The sequence below is a fragment of the Nannospalax galili genome, unplaced genomic scaffold (genome assembly GCF_000622305.1).
Source record: "Nannospalax galili isolate Female #2095 unplaced genomic scaffold, S.galili_v1.0 scaffold898, whole genome shotgun sequence".
NCBI classification, from domain to species: domain Eukaryota; kingdom Metazoa; phylum Chordata; class Mammalia; order Rodentia; family Spalacidae; genus Nannospalax; species Nannospalax galili.
Window position 1 is genome coordinate 2,507,699 of NW_008342399.1, and position 20,993 is coordinate 2,528,691.

The 20,993-nt window shown below is 43.2% G+C and overlaps 1 protein-coding gene across 2 annotated transcripts in view; it reads right to left on the reverse strand.

The window, feature by feature from the left end:
* Positions 1-455: 455 nt before the first annotated feature.
* The window catches only part of Map1b (microtubule associated protein 1B), a 119,407-nt gene continuing 98,869 nt past the window's right edge, over positions 456-20,993 (reverse strand). For both annotated transcript variants that reach the window (XM_008838479.3, XM_017799468.2), the window contains 3 exons: positions 10,601-17,105; positions 5,987-6,225; positions 456-4,831 (listed from right to left, as the gene is read on the reverse strand). In XM_008838479.3, coding sequence (XP_008836701.1) covers positions 4,676-4,831; positions 5,987-6,225; positions 10,601-17,105 — 6,900 coding nt within the window. In that variant the 3' untranslated portion in view covers positions 456-4,675. The remainder of the gene's footprint in view (positions 4,832-5,986; positions 6,226-10,600; positions 17,106-20,993) is intronic.

Consider the following 20,993-nt stretch of genomic DNA (forward strand, 5'->3'; position numbering starts at 1 on the left):
GGGTGTGGGAGAGCTAGGCTTAAAATCTGATGGTTTTTTGTTTTTTGTAATTTGAACAGAAAACATTCCTAATATTTTCCATCAATTTCACTGTTCTTTTTTTTTTTCTTTTTAGGCAATAATTGTAGTTGTTCTTTCCTTTTGTTTGTTTTATTTGTAATTTGTACAAGAAACCCTCCTAATATTCTCTATCAATTTCACTGTTCTTTTCTTTTTAGACAAAAATTCTAGTTCTTTCCTCTTGCCTCCCAGTCTCTGTCCTTATATTCCAACATCCTCTAGGGCTTGACTATAAAAAAAAAACAACAAAAAGAAATTACAAAAATTAATGTGGCACTCTCTCAGCTAATCCCCAATACCCAGGGCACCCTCCTTGAATACAACAGTCCCCCTTGTCATGAGTGGCACAGCACAGGTGAAAGCAAAGCCAAAGATACCTCAGCACACACGTGAACTTTTGCCACTTTTGTATTTTATTGTGGAACTGAGTTTTGTTTTTTTTTTTCCTTTACATCAAATATCCTCAGTGGAAGAGGGGATATTGCACACAAATATCATAAAAGCACTACATATTACTTTCACTGGAAACTAATTTTCTACATTAGATATGACTGGATAGGATAGAAGTGATGCAGGATTATAAGACATAATACCATACACAGCTGCAGACTGACACAAACACCATTCAGAACAAGAGAGAGGAGTGGGAAGCGCTTCTCGGCTGGCCGCTGGGCTCAGAACAGCACGGGCTGTGTGCGGTGCAGGAAAGCGAGACTGAACCGCAGCTGTAGAAAGGGCAGCCTAGTCTGAACTGCTTCTCCATCGCTCCACACAGAGTGCAGAGAAGCTGGTCATTAATTTTTTCCCTTCCTTTTCAGTTTTTGATGCTGCCTTGTAAATGAATTTATGAAGTCACAGTTTTGTGAAAGAGTGAATAGTTTGAATACCAGGTGAATAACCTAATTGCTGTCAAGGAAATGCTGCTTTTGGTGTGTGATTCAGTTGGTTAAATGATGAAAGCTTACAGCTCTTTTCATACGGAAACAGAATCTGTTCTCCTAAATCTGAAGTACAAAAAAAGAAAAAGAAAAGTCATTATCCTAACTCACAAATCCCGTAGCTGAGCAGGCCTCTCCTGTGACAGGTAACTAAGGAGAAGCAAGAAAAGCAATTCCAGAATTGTAGAGCAGCTCCCAGGAGCTGAGATTTGGTAACAGAGGGAAAATGGAAGGTGGTAAAAATTTCCATTAGCAAATGATTAAATCTTATGAAATGAGTATTGGACAGCTCCTACACTCCGTAACCTATTGGAAACACCTAAAACATTCATATACACTGGGGAAACCATTCACTAATATATGTAACGTTAAGAAAAATTTTCTTTTGAATTCCATGGAAAATGGTGTTTGGGGCAAGGGGTTAGTCATTGTATCCAGTCCCACCACAAGACTGAGAAAGCATGCATGGGAATTGGGGTTTGGATAAAAGAGGATAGAATTGGACAAAATTGAAATGGAGGATCATCTTTAATATTTAGTGTCTGTAGAATTTTGTTTATGAATACTACCCAAAAGGTCATGACTAGGGGTGTTATCTCAATAGAATTCCATCATTTAAACAGGGTGGAAATTCCTTCCACTCAAATATTCAATCTATACAATTGGATTAAGAAATCAGTATAAATGAAGCTCCTAGAAGTCTATGTCGGTTTTTAGTTCTCACCACCAATGTACATAGTACGTTGTGATGGCTATTATAAACTAATTGTGTATTTATGGAACTAGCAGAATTAGGTTAGTCGCGCAGGTAGGAAAGGTGTCTGGGAGGTCAGGAGCTATCTGTAAAGCAAATGTTGTTCTTCCTGGTACCCTTGGCTCCATGGCCATCACTGAGAACAGGGGGTACAGTAGGTACTGACAGATTCCATAGGAAATAGAGCCAGTGCACCAGTGCCAGTTTTAAAAAGTATTTTCCCCATTAAATTCTGTAGAAATTAAAAAAAAAAAAGAGTGGGGTAGAGTGGTTATAACCGAAGTGACTATGACTCTCCTAACATATTTTTAAAGCAAAATAACATAAAGGCTAAATAAATTTAGTCGGAGAAACTAGAAAATAACTCTATCTTCTATCAAAGAAAAATCAACCAGAGGTCTAGGTTTGGCAAAACGGCTAGAAATTGTTTCTCTTCTCATGCATTATGTGGACCAACTCAATAGGTAACCATTAAATAACTATCTTGAGTATTCAGCTTGTCTCATAAAAGTGTGAAGTAGATGAGTTTATATTCAATGAAATTCATTTTCATCACAATGATTTTTCCATTATGTATGACATGTTTGTACCTTTAACGTTATTTCTAAGGACTTGAAAGAAATAGGGTAATAAATAAAAATTGCATTTCTAGAGAAGCCTAACAAAAATAGAATATTAATTTTCTTTAAAAAATTAAACATTTGGAAAATGTGATTCACAGCATTAAGTGTACTGCATAGGTCCCCAGTGCTGGGACCCTGAAGAAGCATTGTTTAAACCCTCATAGTAGTTAGCAGTGCAAAACATACACTTCACAAACAAAAATAAACTAAAATGTTAACTTTGAAATAAATAACTAACACAGAAAATAAAATGAGGTCATTGTTCACTACTCCGTAGATATTAAGAGTCTGCAGGAAACGTAGCATGACAGAGAACAGCACTGTTGTCACTGAGCAGTATGTGGATCTGCCACTGGAAATGACATCAGTGTGACTCATGATCTGGCTTCCCAGGTTCATGGTTCAGTGGTGACAACGATGGACGTTATGTCTGAACTCTACATGGTGAACATAGGAGTTGGGAATTCTTTTGTTTTCAATCTATTATTTCTTTCATTTATTGTTTTCCAGAAAAGAAAATCCCAAAGCAAATTGGTGCTAGGGTGCTTTTGAACTTGGATTTTTCACCTTCTGGTTGAAGATCTTGAAAGAAGTAGGTAAGATACCACTGGGTGGCGTACTTAAGGCCCTGAAAAGTAGCCTACCCTGCCATTCACCCCACTCTCAAACAGTACAGACTCAGATATTTATGCTATGAGCATCAAAGGGTGGGAGAGATCATCATTCCTCATTGTTACAGGCTTTTAATAAGTATCATGACTTCAATGTCAGACTTCAGGTCTTGCCAGAACTTCAGAAAACATCAATTTTGTCTTACAAAGCACTTAAAAAAAAGACTATCACTTGAAATTTTTCTTTGTATTTTCCTGTAAATGAAAACATTTGTTAAAAAGTTCATCTATGAAAAGTTCTTACATATCTAAAAACAATCTTCTGTACATGTGCTCCCATAATTACGTTGAAATGAATGGAAACTCTAAAAAGTCAATGTAAGACAAAAGAAAAAAAATACTGTATTCTTGCCGAGACCCTCTTCCACCATAAGATTCACTGTTTTCCCAGTTCTAGTCATAGAAGCCATTTCAGTTTTGAACTTGCAGTAGCAAAGAAGCTAGGAAAGGTGCAACTTGTTTGGCTGAGAGGCCAAGGTGCATTGAAAGTGGTGGTATTCAAGGAGCATGACTCAGCATCAAACTGTTGGACCAATCAGATCAGCTTCTAGAACTCTTCCCACCCCATGCCCACACTCGTGCTCCTTTACCTGGAATATCTACAACCCTACATGGATGTTTTAAAAACTTGCTGTCTCACATTAAAAAATAAGTGCATCAAGTATCTTTGTACATTCAAGTCACTTCCTAAGGCAGGATGTCTCCCGTATGTTCTCTCAACTGCTTTGGTATTTGCTTCAGTTAATTGGGGTAGACTTGGGTGTTGTCGCATGCAAGTTGACTTGGTGTGGACTAAGTGGGTGGACAAATGCTGGGAGCATGCCTTAGATCAACTACTCATATGTTTACAAAGTCTGAGAGTTCTGAATGGGGCTCAAACCACTTGCCTGTCCAGTCTACACTCACTACATTATGCCACTGGTCAGCCTTCATAGTGAAGGAGCTTAGCCATGAAAAACTCATGCCCTCTTAACAAACTTTATTTCTTTTCATTCTGGTGGAAATACTTTAGAAAATTAAGACCCTTTTTGATGACTGATGAAAATGGAAAAGTTTGCCAGTGTAGACTACAGAGTACCTACTGCCTGAGAAAATGTAGACCTAGTTTGCTGGTTGTCTTTTCTCTACCCCACCTGCCCTCTCCCTTCTCTCTGGGCATCTCCTCAGAACTCTCCACCATCACAAATCTCCTTCTCTTGCATTCTTTTTCTTTCTCATTCTTTCTCACTCTCTCTCTCTCCTGCATTCTCTCTGTGTGCTCCCTCCCTTGTTCCCTCCCTTCCCTCTCTCTCTCTCTCCCTCTTCTCTCTCTCTAAGACAAATGCCAATACCTAGCAGAAGTCAGTTGGGTGTGCGAGTGCATGGCTTCCAAATGTTCAGCAGAGATGAACGGGGTAGGTAATTTTGCAGTAACTTGAATCCTATTGTGGGAATACTGTTACTTCCCTTAGCAATCAGCAAAAACTGAGCGATATTAGTGACTTGCGTCATCATGACATAGTATAGCATTTGGCAGGTAATTGTTCAGTGACTTAAATAGATGAATGGATGTTTTAGAAAAGGTAGTTTCAAATTCAAGAATTTCTGGAAACAAAGTTCAAAATCCTATGGTGTGGCCGGCTGTGGTTTTTACAGTTCTATCTTGCATGCAGGGAAGGACTCATCTTGCATAACCACTGTGCTGCTGCTTGCTAAAACCATGATGTTGAGGTCTTGCTGCTTCTCGTGGGTCTCCTGGTACCATTCCCTCATCACCTCTGAGTCATGTGTTGGGATTAGAGTCACCTACGGAGAGAAAAAGAGACGTTTAAGGGCAGACAGGTCGCAGAAGTAAAGACAGAATAAGGTCATGGTTGGATCACTAGAAGAAAGGGAACAAAAGGAAAATTTTCTATTTTCCCTGAGAAATACAAGTAAGTTTTCAACTAATATTTTCCAGGAAACAAAATGAAGCTGTAAAAAAAGATCTTTTTTCTTTCATTGAAGGGAGGACTTGATGACCCACAAAATCAATTATTGGCTTGTCAGTTTATTCATTTAAATTCAGTGTTGGTTTTTGAATGTTAAGGAGTGCTTTGACTAAGTACAGTTTCTCACATTTTCTTTAACATAAGGGAAGTTTTATAGGAAATACATACCATATTTAATCCAAGTAGTTTTAGTTATTATTATAGCTCAAAGCACTCAGAAACCCACCTCTTGGCGTGAGAATGAAGACTGGGATATAGGAATTGGGGTACTTAGGTTATGGATGGAGGAGTGGGTACTTAGGTAAGGTCTTGAATGGTAAAAATTTCATCTAGTATTCTTTAAGAGGCCACTGGGTACTTCTCATATGAATAATATGAAAATATTATTAAACAATACTATTTAGTATGTAACAGTTTGCTAGGTGATTCTATGCAGAAAGGCAAATTAGATAAACAATCACATCTGAACAGAGGTGGGGGTTGGTTCATGGTCAGAATGAGGTTTTAGAGTTGGAAGTATCCTTTGGGAAACAGTGGTCCTACTCTGGTATTCCACCTGGAGAGCTGATTCCCTTCCCCCCACAATGACCATGTTCCTAGCTTTAGTCTACCGGTAAAACACAAAGGAGTAAAGATAATGCTTCAGCGGCAGTTCTGTGGAGATAGGACCACTGTGATTCACACAATAATGCTCAGCATGCTGCTCGGGCGAGGCAATTCATTTCAGGCCAGTTCTGCAGATGAATCAACTCTGCCTTAGATAAGGCTTTCCTCCATTGCTATGGTTGGTGGTGGGGTTAGGAATTCCACATGGGTTATTTGTGTTAAAGTGACATTATCTGTGGGATTGTTTCGTATATATGGAAGACTCAAGAGACACTGCATGTGGATCCGTAATCACAAACAGTCTGTTCCCTCTGTCTCTGGACCCAGATCAAATGCACCCCAGACATGGGCCTAGAGCTCTTACCTGCATGTTGCTGCCCCACTGTGCCTTCCCGTCTAACAAGGCATCCAGGACAGCCCGGCTGGGCTCCTCAGCAGCAGGGTCATTCCCACTCACCACGTAGTAAGATGACCTCACTCTCTTGAAAAATTCAACATCAACATTCTTACTATTGCTGTGGTTAGGAATATAGCACAGGTCCAAATACACAGGGAGGCCTGGAGGCACGGTAGATGTCTTGGCTGTCTTGGTGGTTCCTGGTGCTTTGGTAAACAAAGACAAGCAAGGGTCACAGCAGTGTGAAGAGACCCATCCAGCCACTTAACCCAAGCAAGTTATGAAAATGTTGTACAGGGCATCGAACGCTAGCAATCTGAGAAAATCTGAGATGTTTTTTGTCATCTCAATAGGAGAAATGGAGAGAGGGATGATTTTTCTTTGCAGACAACCAATCAGCAAATAAAAAGTTTTGAGGACTTTTCAAAGGAAGGAACCAGATAGTAATACCTTCCACCCAAAGGAACTTCTAATTTGCACCTTAATTTTCAAAGTGATCTAAGACAGCTTCTTAAACTATATAGGTCATGATGCCACATGGAATTGCACAACTAAGCAAGTTGTCAATAAAAATTTTTCAACAGTAAATGATTTCTTATCATTTGAAGACCAAAAATCAATTCAAAATCAAAAATGAATTTACATTAGTGAATACAAGGTGTTTCTGGTTGTGCTTGCCAGTGTCCCAACACACAACTTCACCGTAGCCTTGGTTCTGAATGCACAGCATGTGACTGTACACTGTACATGCTGTCACATCATGCAACATCAACAGATACTGCCTGAAACACAGTCCTCTCTTAGAAACATAATAGTGTAGTTATGGAAAACAAAGACTTTTCCTATTTTCCTACCATTCTTGTCTGGATGTAAGTATCAAATTTGTATTTCTTTGGATTATATTGTGTTAGAATGTTTAACTAAAACAAAAACAAAAACAAAAAAAACAAACTGCCTGAGGCTGGAGAGATGACTCAGCAGTTAAGAGCACTGGCTGCTCTTGCAGAGGACTGGGGCTCAGTTCCCAGCACCCATATAATAGCTAACAACTGTCTGTAACTCCAGTTCCAGGGCATTCGATGCCTTCTTCTGATCTCCACAGGCATTGCAGGACATGGGCATATGTACATACATACAGGCAATACACTCATACACATAAAATAAAAATAAATAAATCAAAAAAAATTTTTTTTTATTTTTGGTCTTTTTGAGACAGGGTCTTCCTGTAGCCCCAGCTGTTCTGGAACGCACTATGTAGACCAGGCTGGCCTTGAACTCAACTCGCAGAGACCCACTTGCCTCTGCCTCCCGAGTGCTGGGATTAAAGGCGTGTGCCACCACACCCAGCTCAAAAAAAATTTTTTTAAGCTGCTTGAGTTGATGGCTTCATCTTCATAAAAAAAAAAAAATCATTTGATGAATTTTGGGTTGGGGTTGAGAAAGAATTTCCAATAATATCTGAAATGGCTCTAAACATACTTTTGCCATTCTGTATTACATATTTATATGATGTAGTGTTCTCAGCATTGATGGTTATAAAATAAAAATATGGATCAACTGTGAAAAACTGTTGAAGGTGTTCTATATCCTGCAAGATCAAATATTCAGCTAAGATTTAATTCTTTATGTAAAAATTTAAAAGAACACTCATTTCGTTAGCATGCAGATTTCCTTTCATTTTTAATAAGTGCTAAAACTATGTATATATATCTCAAAGGATTGCTTAAAAAGAAATTTCTCAGCCAGATGTAGTGGTGCATGCCTTTAATCTCAGCACTTGAGATGCAGAGGCAGGTGGATCTCTGTGAGACTGAGGCCAGCCTGGTCTACATATCGAGTTCCAGGCCAGCTGGTGCTAGCAGGGAGACCCAGTCTCAGAAATTTTTTTTATGATTTCTTATCCGTAAATGTTTGATTTATATACCTATTTTATATGCATGGATACCCAGAGTTGTATAAAAATTTCTTGGGTAAAAAGGAAAAAGTTTAAGAAGCCCTGATTAAGAAACATTTTAAAGTCTAAAGGAAACATTTGAACTTGGCAAATCATAGTTTGGCGATCATAAGAAGCCTCTTAAACATCTCATTTGATAGCAGTTTGACGCAGAAATGAACAGGATACCCTAACATTTGACCTAGGAGTGGGTCAGACCTCAACCCCATATGATCTCCAGGGTCCTCAGCACCTTAGGTTCATCCAGTAAGTGGATGAAATAGCATATCAGGAATGCGGCCTGGCCACCACTAGCTCTTACAAGCACTCTGAATGATTCTAATGATAGCTGATTTGAGACCACTGTTGCTAATTCTACATGCCTGACTCTCTCCATCAGATATTTAAAAACTGCCACCCTTGAATTCCAACAGTTTCACTTTTGGGGGATTATAGAGGTAGTGAGAAATGGCCAAACTGATACTTACATAAACTGACTCATTTTATAAATAGATTGGCAGAGTATTTTTTTAGTAAATCTGAGTTGAAAACCAGAGGTGGACTCCCTAAGGAATTCTGACTTATAAGCCAGGTGATTACACCTGTAATCACAGAATTTTGGAAGTGGAAGGAGGAAGTTCAGGAGTATCCAGCATTCAGGGCCATCCTCCACTACAAAGTGAGTTAGAGGCCAGTCTGAGCTACATAGGAGTCTGTCTCCAAAAAAAGGTGGGGGGCAGGGGAGAATTCTGGCTCATAATAGAATTTTATGAATTTTTCTTCTACTAATTTAAAATGCCTACAATTTTCCCTTGAACGCTAAAATCTTTATCAACAAGTAAATATTGTTCATAGACATGCAATCTATAAAAACTGTCGAATGTTCATCCAGATTTGTTTTCAAAACCAATTAATGCAATTTGGCCCTTTTTAGAAATCTAAAAGCATCTTTCAAGTAAATTTAAATTAACTCCTCTCTCTTTCTGTGTGTGTGTGTGTGTGTGTGTGTGACAGAAAAAAGAGGGAGGTAGTGCTCAGGAGCACATGCATGCTTGTAGTGCACATGTGGAGGTCATAGAGATCAGAGGACAACTTTCAGAAGTCCGTTCTCTCCTTTCTCCTTTCACATTGGCATCTAAGAATTGAACTCAGGTCATCAGGCTTATGTGACAAGTGCTTTCTTTCACCCATTAAGCCATCTCACCAGCCCTGTCTTTATCTCTTTAAATGTCAAAAGAAAAAAAAAACCAATCAGTTGTTTGGATGGGACATGTTCTGGTAAATTTTAGCTAGCTTTTACCTATTTGGATGAATTTCATGCTTTCTCCCAAGTGTAAGTCAGTTATCAACTCTTTCAAGCCAGGGAGTTAATTATCTGGTGGTTTTACATTCATTCTAAGCATGAACAAATGTTTAGCTTGTTTTCTATGTGTATGTAAAAATTCAGTCTGACAAAAACTGAGCTCTAAAATTGATGGTCCACATAAAGTAAAAATCCTCAGCTATAACTAACAGATCCTAAAATGTACTGAGTTTGCAAGCTCCCAAAAATTCATCTTACATTTTTCCTCATATATCAAAGAAATGCTTAAATTATTAATACTTTTTGCTTTACATGTTTGGATACATTTATATTATTTTGTGATCTAAAATCCCTGTGAAAGTATGTGAAGGAAACAAAATGTATTGCTGCAAATCCTTTTAAAAGATTTGAAGCAACAAGATGAATCTGTGCTGCCAGGGAGATTTTCCATCAAAAACCTACTCACCATACCCAGTATGGTAGTGCACTCCTGGATGCCCAGCATTCAGGAGGCTGAGGCAGGGGGATTACAAATTCAAAAGCCACCCTGGGCCATAAAGCAAGAATTTACTTCAAAAAAACAAAAGCAGAAACTCCACTCATTGTTAGAACTGGATACACGGGAAGTAGTGGCAAATCAGGAGGCACTGGAAGCCTCCTAGAAACAGCTAAGTAGAATTTCAGTCTGAAAAAGTACTCAGTGAGGCTGCAGGATAAGGAAGCAGAAACCAATCTTTAATGTTTTCCTCTCCTTCTGTGCTAGATGCTCACTGGTCAATTGGAACTGTGGTGTTCATCAGCAGATGTGTTCATCAGCCCATTCTTCAATGGGCATATATTGCCTAACTAGTAGCTTTTTAATTAAAGAAATCTTAAAAATTTTTGTAATTTTACATTTTAAATTATTCAAAAGTAGTAAATATTGGGCCCAGATTGGACCATCCAGGTTTGCCCTGGAACCTCTGATTTTGTTACAGACCTTTGAGAGCTCCTGGCCTGTCACCTCAGCATGATTCTAGGGCCAGCATGCCTTGAGTCTTCCAGAACAGCATGAGACATACATTCTTGGTTCAGGGCTGCAGCTACTGTTCAGCATGGTGCCAACCCAGCAATCCCATCTGATGGATCCTAGCTGTGCTGGACCATAGACTGTGCTGTCCCTAAGCCTTGGGAGCCATACTGGACTAAGACATGTACCTTTAGGCAGAAGAGGACAGCAGTGGGCAGATAAAGCATTAGTCTATGCTCACTGGTCTTCCAGTAAAAGGTCAAATGGAGAAACAGATAGGCTTCAAGTACAAGCATTGCCACGGTCAGTAACAGGATACCAGAACCCTCAACCCACCTGCAGTTGCGGTCTTCACTGACTTAGACGTGGAGGCGTTGGCAGCATTCTTAGTCTCCTTGTCTTTCTCTTCCCCACGTGTGGCTTTCACCTCAGGAGTGGTGGTGGTTTTTGTAGCCTTTTCTACGGAGTCTTTCTTCTTAGGAGAAGCCACTCTGGACACCTTATCTGAGGATTCCTTCAAGGCTCCTGGTTTAGGGGAAGCTGCCAGGGGCTTAGACTTCCCATCACCCTTTTTCACAGGGGAAGAGGACTTGGTCTTTGTGCCTGGCTTCTTGGTCTTGGCCTTCTCTTTCAGGTCTTTCTTCAGAGCTTTGCCTAGGTTCTGCTCAATGGCCAAGGCCTCTGGGTCTACCATGGACACATCCGGGTGGCGAGGAGATGGGCTGCGGTCTTGCATGGGGGCTGGAGGAGGGTCCATGTGTTTGTATGTGACAGTTTTGTCTGTCGGGATGGTTTCTGACTCATCTTCAGAGTCAATATTGGCATCAGCTGTGATGGAGGGGCACTCTTCTGTCTCCGGGGGAACATCAGAGTCGGTCTGGGATGGGGCTGACTCACTGACTGAGGTGGGAGGGGTTTCATCACACTGTCGACCCTGCTGCTTTCCTCCTGGAGGCGGTGGGGCTCCTCCAGACTGAGTGAGGGGCTTCTCAGATTCTTCAGTGGGCTCTTCACTGGTGAACCACTCGAGAGGATTGGGGTTAATGAAGGAGGGCGAGAGCTCTGTCTTGGGATGCTTGTATTCACAGGACGACACGAGGCATAAATCAACATCCTGGCGTGCCTCTGAAGGGGACTTCTCTGTAGTGTAGCTTCGGTCTGAAGTCTCATAGGAGTATGTGGATGCCTGTGGGGTCTTAGTGATTTTCTCCATGGTCTCATAACAGTATGTGGAAGTATCTGGACTCCGTGTTGTTTTTGTAGACGTTTCATAAGAGTAGCTTTCAGATTCAGGAAAGCTGGTAATTTTCTCAGTGGTTTCATAAGAGTAGCTACAGTCTCCAAGTGTGTGCCCACCGTCCTCAGAGTCATCATAGCCGTTGCTGATGTCATCCAGGAGCCTTCTAGACCTCTCAGTCTTTTCGTAGCAGTAACCACTCACTTCAGGGGTTTTTGTTGTCTTTTCACTGATCTCATAGGAGTACCCACCCTCTTCTGGGGTCCGGGTTGTCTTCTCGGTAATTTCACAGGCATAGCCACCGTCTTCTGGGGTCTTGGTGGTTTTCTCAATGGTCTCATAGGAGTACCCACTGTCACATGGGGATTTTATGGTTCTCTCTGTCTTCTCATAGTAATAGCCACCCACATCTGGGGTCCGGGAGGTTTTCTCATAAGTCTCATAGTCGTAATCTTCCTCATCTGGCGATCTGGTGGTTTTCTCAGGCTTTTGATAGGCATAGTTAAAGTCACCAGGTGTCTTCCCTCCACTGTCTTGCTCTATACCAGGCGTGGTCAAATCTCTATTCAAGGCTAGATGATGCTGCATTGTATCAAATAACATAGAAGCATGGAAGCCATAGGGCTCTGCGGATGCCACATCTACTGGTGGAGAAGAGGAGGTATGGCAAGCTGTTGCATTCTCTTTAGCTGCAGAGGTAGAATCTGAAAAGCCAGGTGAATATAAAGGTGAGGACTCTCGTGGGGTGAGTGGAGAAATATCAGATTTCGGAGACAGCTTCTCTCCTTCCAGACTTTGCACTTTCTCAGAGGTGAGGGAGGCATATAAGGACATATCTCTGGGGGGAGCAACATCAGAGAGAGTGTCTTCCTGAAGAGGAGAGGCTATCTGAGAAGGGGTGTGAGCAGAAGAGGTGGATGGGGAAGCTTCCACCTGAGACACGGAGATGAGCTCAGACAGATCATTATCCTGGGTGAAGGACGGCTCCTCCACTGGTGGGATTTTATGTGACAAGCTGGAGTCCTGCATGTCAGAAGGGCTATAGTCTACTTCAGTTGGCCCATTTTCAGTGATGTGAAGCACACCTGCACCCACAGTGGGGTGATCTGGAGACTGTCGACTAAAGTCCATAGCAACGGAGTGCTCAGGAGATTCCTGGCCGAATTCAATAGACATCGAAGACTGTTCGGACCGGTGATCTTGAACTGGTGTCCTGGATTTGGCTGTCTTGGGGGAGAGGTCTGGAGGAGAAATTGACATTGGTCTTGGGCACTCTTCTTTAGATGGAGACATTTCTGTTTCCTGGAAAGTTGTCGGTGTTTGCACAACAGATACTGAAAGGGAGTCATCTACCTCTGTGGAATGTGGGGAGCCCACTTCAGCATGCAAAGAAGGAGACACATCGTCCGTGGTTGGCTCTGGAAATGAGCTTGTAGCCACAGAGGCTGTAGAGACTGAGGCCACGCCCTCCATGTGAGAGTATGTGTCTTCTGCCACACCCTCATCAACAGGCGTGGCTGACTTGTCTGAGACAGTGCCTTCTGAAATGGACATCTTAGTGTCTTCTTTGAAAGAGCCAAACTGACTGACATCTATTTGTGTTGGAGAAACATCTCCTCCCAGTTTCCTTTCATCCAAAGCCAGTGCTGGTTGAGAACTCATGGTTTCAACATCATCAGATTTCTTTTCTGGACCAAAGCCTTCCTTTATTGGTATAAAGTCTGTGCTTTTCCCATCCTGTTTGTCTTGGTAAAGACCAGTGGAAGGCATTTCAGAAACTGGACTTATGTGGTCTGGGAAGCCCTGTTTTCCAGTCTTTCCTTCAAAGGGGCTTTCAGCATATCTGTCAAGAGCTTTGCTATCAGCACTTAGGAAGTCTTCGTATGCCGATTCAGATCCAAGCAGGGGAGGGCTGCGTAAAGGAGACAGAACTTTCTCAATAGGAGACTCTGAGTCAGGCACGGGTTCATCCATGGGGCTTATGGAAGCTCTTTCGCTCTCATCTTTGGTGTCGCTGAATTCAAAACTCACTGGAACTGCCGGTGGTTTTTCATTGACTTCTGTAGGGAGATGACTGGACTTCTCATCAGTGGGAGATTGGTAGTAAGGCGTGTGGCCAGCACTGCCAGTCACAGATTGAGATGGTGACACTACTTCCAGAGTCTTCTCTTCGGGACTGGCACAGTGTTCTTCAACTACTGCTTGGGTCACCTCAGGAGACACTGGGGCTGCTTCTGCCTCTGTGGAGACTTTAATCTCATTGGGCGTCAGGGAGAAGTTCACACTACGTTCACCCAAGGGGGTTGTCTTCTCTACGGGTGGTGGAGATGGACTCAGGGATGGACTCTTGGCTGGGCTAAGTCTTTCATCTGAAACTGCTGATATGGTATCTTTGATGTCCAACATGGCACTGGCTTTCAGTTCTCTCTCTTCAGAGCAGTAAGCATCACGTAAAGCAGACTTGCTGAATTTGTCTTCTTCCATGGATGAGGGTGGTGATATGGTGGAGGCTGAGGCATTATAATCCTTGCCATCAGTGGCATCTGTTTTTGACCCTTCTGACAATCCATTGAATGATGCAACAGCAGGTTTGGAGTATTCCTGAGAATACAGTGAAGACTCATATTTGGTGATGTTTACAAACTCCTGAGATGGTGATTCTGTCTCCTCGTTGTTGGTCTCATCACTCATCACATCTCGAGGAGTAGACATCTCATCCATTGGCGTGGGCTCGCTTGAGATCTCAATGGTAGACTGAGTGTATCCAGAGGTGGCCGTGAATTCCTCAGGCTGGTCTTCTCGATTCTCCTCATCTGAAGCAGTGGCCTCACTCTCTGAGCCTCCAGGTAAAGTCTCATCATGAATTGAGGAGGCAGGCTCTCGGCCGGGAGACTGGGCTCCGGGCTGCTTGGCTGATGCGCTAAGGAATCCATACCGCTCCTCAGCAACACCGGCCTCCGCAGCCTTGTCAACCACAGCCATCACATAATCTTCAGCCTCGACTTTTTCAGGCTCGTATTCTTCCTCTCTGGTATCTTCTGCTTTGTCCTCCTCTTCACCCTCCTCCTCAGATTGTTCGGCATCCCCTTTCTCAAGTGCCTCGTCCATGTCTTCTTCTGCTCGGTCATCACCACTAGCCACAGACTCCCTCTTCTCCTTGATGAGCACATCTGCCTCAGCCTTGGTGCTTTCATCATCTTCAGTGGGGCTGTGCTTGGAGGCACTCCCACTCACGTTGTCTTCTCCGTCCTCTTCCGGCTCCTCGGCCTCCTCAGTTTCTGCCTTTTCTTCATAGTCCCCAGTTTCTGAGGATTCTTCAAAGCCGGCTCCTTCATCTTCAAATTTCTCAGTGTCGTCCACCCTCTGCTTCTCAACTGGCTCCAACTCCTCCGGTGTTTGCTCGCATTCCCCCTCCCCTTCAGTGGTAGTGATTCCCTCATCCGGAGACTCGGCGGATCCCTTGATGACTTCGGTCTCTTTCTGGATGACGTAGGCTTCCACGGGCTCTGTTTCCTTCAGTTTCTCTTCATCTTCAATAAGCTCTAGCTGAGGTTTGATGTCCTTTGCCACATCGATCTCCTCAGCCTTCAACTCCTCAAAATCCTTGGTGAGATCCTCGGGAGATGACATTAGGGACCTCTCGGTTTCGAATTCTTTGGCAGGGCCAGTGGCTGCACTTCCCGCCGCTGCTACTGCTACTGCGGCTGCTGTGGTGGCCGCACTGCCAATGGCGGCGGCTGCAGCCTCTGCGGTCTTGCCGTCCTTCTTAATGACTTTAATCTTCCCCTTCTCTTTGGGCTTCCCAGTAGCAACGGAGTCTTTCTTGGTGGGCTCTTCCTTTTTCGGTACTTTTGGCTTTAACGCAGTTGGTTTTTTTGTTTCTGATAGAGGAGTCGATTTCTTTACGTCTTTGGAGATCTTCTTAATTTCCTTCTTGGGTTCCTTCTCTTCTTTTTTACCTTCCTTCTTTTCGTCTTTCTTCACGTCCTTCTTGGCTTCCTTCAGGGGTGTTTCCTTTTTAACCTCTTTCTTGGGCTCTTTCTTCTCTTCTTTCTTGACTTCTTTCTTGACCTCCTTCTTCACCTCTTCCTTTTTCAGTTTTTCATCTTTCTTGACAGGTGTTTTCTCCTCCTTTTTAGCCACTTCTTTCTTGGGCTTCTCCTCTTTCTTTTCTTCTGGTTTTGCCTTTATTTCCTTTTTCACCACCTTGTCTTTGATGACTTTGGGTTTGCTGTCAGTGGCTTGCTTCTCGGCCACCTCGGCTTTCACTGGGGACTGCTCCTCCTTGCTGGGCACCTCCTTTTCTGTCACTGAAGGTTTGGCCTCTACTTTCACTGGCTTGTCTTTCTTCACTATTACTTTCTCTTTGCTTTCAACTTTGGGTGTTTTTTCCACTTGATTGGCTTTTGTGACTTCAGCGGCTTCTTCTTTGGACTCCTTCCGCACTGATTTGCTGAGAAGGGGTTTTGCAGCTGGCTTCAGACTTTCTCGGCTGTCAGCCCTCTGTTTCAGTTTGACTTGTTTCACGGTGGGGGTGGGGACCTGGCCAGTGAGATCTTTTTGGGTGGCCAGTGGCTGCTTTAGGAAGTCTAGATGTTTGAGTTTTTCTAGCCCTTCCAGTATGTTGTATTGGGTGCTGTTTCCGGGAAAGAGAACGCGGATGATTTTCTCGGCAGGGTTGGCTGGATGCCACACGATCAAAGATGAGACTGAAGTTAAGTAGGAAATTGGGATATCTACTTCTTGACCATTGGGCAGGATTAGTTCTGCCTTATCTTTGTTGGTGCCAGTCCACTGCTGCATAAAATATTGCATTTCCTTGCTGGTCTTGACTGGGTTAAGCACATACATCTCAAGTTTGCCCACTCCCATTTTTTGGAAAAGGATGACAGGCTCAATGGTATTGCCTACACTTCTAAATAGAGGCTCTGGTTTCATGGACAGTTTATTTAGATACTGAAGGGTGAAGCACGCTTCCTCTATGCTTCTCTTCATCTTGATGTTGGGCTCTGGGTTTTTCAGATTTTCAGGTACATTGAGAAACACAACTCCTAAGTCAGGGGAGATGAGGTTTTTCATCCAGTCACTATTGGTGGTGGAGCCCTGGGACTGCTCCTCTTCCAGCTCTGCAATTTTCCGCTGCAGCATGCTATTGATTCCAGGTAAATTGTCATCCCCAATGTGGGTGAGCAGGATGGAGTCCACGCGGTCCAAGTGCCGGATGAGCTTCCAGAAGCACGATTTTCTTTCTGAGCCTCCGTTGATGAGCATATTGAATCCGTTCACTGCAAAAAGGGCAGAATCACCCCGCCCCCCTGGGAAAATGTAACAGCAGGGCTTGGAGAGCTTGAGAAAGCCACCTGAGGTTGGGGGTTCCAGGATGTCAAAGGGAGATGGGACTTCCACTGATTCTGAAAGATACTCAGTAAACTCAGAGAGTCCTTCCATTTCTGGCAAGATAGAAGCTGAGTTGAGCTTAATATTGATGAAGTCTTGGAGATTGTGTCTGTCAAGATTGGAATTCTTCCAGTCCCCTTCCTCGGGACAGAAGAGGGTTAGGCTGGCTTTGTTGGCAGGGTGGGTGGTACTCAGTAGCTCCCCAATCTGGGTTTGAAAAGAAGAAAGGAAGGAAAGGTTAAGTGGCTGTCACCACTGACCCATCACCTCCATCCATTATTGGTTTCTATAGGATCACTGACTCCATGATGGACCTATTTCAAAACTACACTTGGGCAGTGGTACTGTTTCAGTACTGGTAAATTTGCATCTTGGAAGGTGGAAAGCCTCTGTCCTGAGTTCCCCAGTGTACTTTCTGTGACCATAAATACCCATCCAGCTTAGCTCCTCCTCTGGAATCCTTTCCCCATGTCTTTGCCCCAGAACTCTGCTCCAGTTCTAAAACCTGCATATCATCTGGGTGATTGGTATCTGTGCCACAGCAGTTATGAAATAGCTTATCTTGTCCATGGCTATTTACCATGCAAAGATGCCCTTTAAAAAAATATTAAAACTATCACAGGAAAAAAACTGTGGCAGTCATCTCTCAACTGATTTAAAACTTTTGCTTTTCTTAATCCACTGGACTTGGCAAAGGCCTGACTGAAACATTAGAGGAATTCAGATAATAATATACATTTTGCTATCTCCTTTTAGAATTCTATAGGCCCAAAAGAAAAAAAAAAAAGTCTGGTGGGGTTTTTTCCCCCTCTAGGAGACAGGAATTTATAGATTGACCATTTCTATTAAAAATTACTAGTTTAGGGCTAGAGAGATGGCTCAGCAGTTAAGAACACTGGTTGTTCTTGCCGAAGACCTGGGTTCGAATTCCAGAACCCACATGGCAGCTAACAACTGTTGGTAACTCCAGTTCCAGGGGATCCGACAGACTGTTCTGCCCTTGCCGACATTGCACAACATGGGTGCATTTACCTACATGCAGGCAATACACTCATACACACAAAATAAAAATAATAAAATATTTTTTAAAAAATTACCCTCTTTCCTGGACACCAGGGCTCACCTCTAGGCTGGGAACAACCACTGCTTCCTGATCCTTTGCATCCATCCTTCTCGTGGTCCCCAGGAGCCCTCTGGGCCTGGTCCTGCCCTCACCTCTCTCTGCTTCCCTGGGCTGCACAACCTGCCAGCCTCTTTTTTGGACACTAGGGCTGACCTCTAGGCCCGGAACCACCACTGCTTCCTGATCCCTTGCATCAGACAAACCCGGTTCCGAACCCAGTTCCTTCTCAGGGTCCCCAGGAGCCCTCTGGGCCTGGCCCCACCTTCACCTCCATCTGCTTCCCTGGGCCCACACAACGCACTGGCCTCTCTCCTGGGTAACTCCACCGCCCCTCTGTGCCTAGACTCCCTCAGCCCCATTCACTCTACCATCTCTGCTGCCCATCTCTCCTGCTAGCCTGGTACTGTCCCATTCCTTGTCTTGGCACCCCAGACACCGGGGGAACCACCACTGCTTCCTGAGCCTTTGCATCCAGACCAACCCAGGTCCTTCTCATGGTCTAGGGGGCCCTCTGGGCCTGGTCCCGCCCTCACTTCCCTCTGCTTCCCTGGGCTGCACAACGCTCCAGCCTCTTTCCTGGACACTGGGGATGACCTCTAGGCCCAGAACCACCACTACTTCCTGATCCCTTGCATCCAGACGAACCCAGGGGCTGACTTCTTGGCTTCCTGATCCTTTGCATCCAGACCAACCCAGTTCTTCCCCATAGTCCCCAGGAGTCCTTGGGGCTTCTTCCTGCTCCCTCCATCTCCCTTTGCATCTCTGGCTGGCAAAGCCACCAGCTGCCTGAGACGAGCATCTTTCCTGGGCCAGGCTCCCAGGCCAGTCCAACCCCCAAATTCCTGAGGACAGCATCTTTCCTGGAAGGATCCAGACCTTAGGAGAAATACTGTGAGCATCTGATTCTCATCTGATTTGGGCCTCTGTGGGAACTCCTGAAGACAAAAGCAGTCTGGCCACTCCAATATAAAATCAAAAGAGAGAACTGGAAGCTTAGAGGAACCAGCCTTGCATGCCCAAAAATTAAACCAGGAAGACACATAAAGGTCACAAAAAGAAGCAGACCTAAACTTGAAGGCTTGAGTCTCACACAAGAATCAGAAACTGCAAAAGAAATTCACATGTCAAAATCACAGAGAAAAAATAATAACAAGAAAATCCAAAATAACATATCTCTACCAAATATCAATAGTCCTCTAGAGGAGTACAATGAAAACCCCCTAGAGATAATGCAGGACCTGGAAATCAAAAGAACAGTTATAAACATGATAAAAGAATTCAGTGAATTTAAAGAACACAAAAAAGAAATCAAAGAAGTGAAGGAAAATAGGGATAAACATCTGAATGAATTCAGAAAAGAGCTAGAAATATTGAAGAATACTCAGGCTGAAATCAAGAAGGAAGTGAAACACTCAGTAAGCCAACTAGAAATGACAGGAGAAAGCCTCACTAATAGAATGAACAAAACGGAAAACAGAGTATCAAGCCTGGAAGATAAAGTGGACGAACTGGACCACTCAAGCAAAGATTATGAAAAATTTAAGAAATCACAAGAATGGAATATGCAGGAATTGAGTGATACCATAAAAAGACCAAACTTACGAATCATAGGCATACAGGAAGGAGAAGAATCCCAAGATAAAGCAGACCTGTGTTACTGAACCTGGTCTCCTGTATCTGAATGCGGCTCCACTGACACAGTCTCCTCACCAGCCCTGGGGTCCGGGACCAGGCAGAAGCAGCAACGACAGGAGGCAGCACAGGGCAAGCAGAAGCGCTGCCTCAGCACCAGGCAAGCAGAAGAGTGGCCTCAGCCCAGGGCGAGTGGAGGAGAAGCCTCAGTGCCCGTGAGAACGAAGGGGCGGTGCCCATGAGAACAGAGGAGCAGCCGCCACTGGCGGTGACCACAACAAAACAAAGAGACAATACTGAAAGCTGCAAAAGAGAAACAACAAGTCATATATAAAGAAAAACCTATTAGGATTACAGCTGACTTTTCAGTGCAAACTATGAAAGCCAGAAGAGCCTGGACCAAAGCATTCTCAGGTTTAAATGACCACAGATGTCAACTCAGATTTCTATACCCAGCCAAAATGTCTACTGTAGTCAAAGATGAAAGAAAAATCTTCCACGACATAAATAAGCTGAAGGAATTCATGTCCACAAAACAAGCCCTTCAGAGAGTTCTGGAAGCAACACAAAGCTGAAGAAAGGAATGACTATACCCAAGGGATTGCAGAAAGAAATTCAATGAAGGTATAACTGTGGAAAAGTACGGCTATATCAAGAATGGGAACAGAAATAAAAATGACAGGATTCAATAAACATCTTTTATTAATAACTTTATTAACAGACTGAACTCCCCAATCAAAAGACACAGACTATGTGAATAGATTAGGAAACAAAAGCCATCTTTTTGTTGTCTGCAAGAAAGTCATCTCACTTTCAAGGACAGGCACTATCTTAAGGTGAAAGGATGGAAAAAATATATACCAAGCAAATGGTACTAAGAAGAAAATAGGCACTGCAATTTTAATATCTTACAAAATAGATTTTAAACTAAAACTAATCAGAAGAGATAAAGAGGGCCACTTCCTTCTGATCAAAGGAACAATAAACCATGAAGACATTACAATCATGAACATTACATTCACCAAACTCTGGTGCACCCAACTTCATAAAAACAATACTACAGGACTTTAAGACCCAGATTAATCCCAACTCATTAATAGTAGGGGACTTCAATACCCCACTGTCTCCATTAGATAGATCAACAGGGCAGAGAGTTAACTAAGAGACATCTGAATTAAACAATGCCATATATCAAATGGGCTTAACAGAGATCTAACAAGTATTACACCCATGCACCAAAGGACATACTTTCTACTCAGCACCCCATGGAACCTTCTAGAAAATCAACCATATACTGGGGCACAAAACAAACCTCAATAAATACAAAAAGACTGAAATAC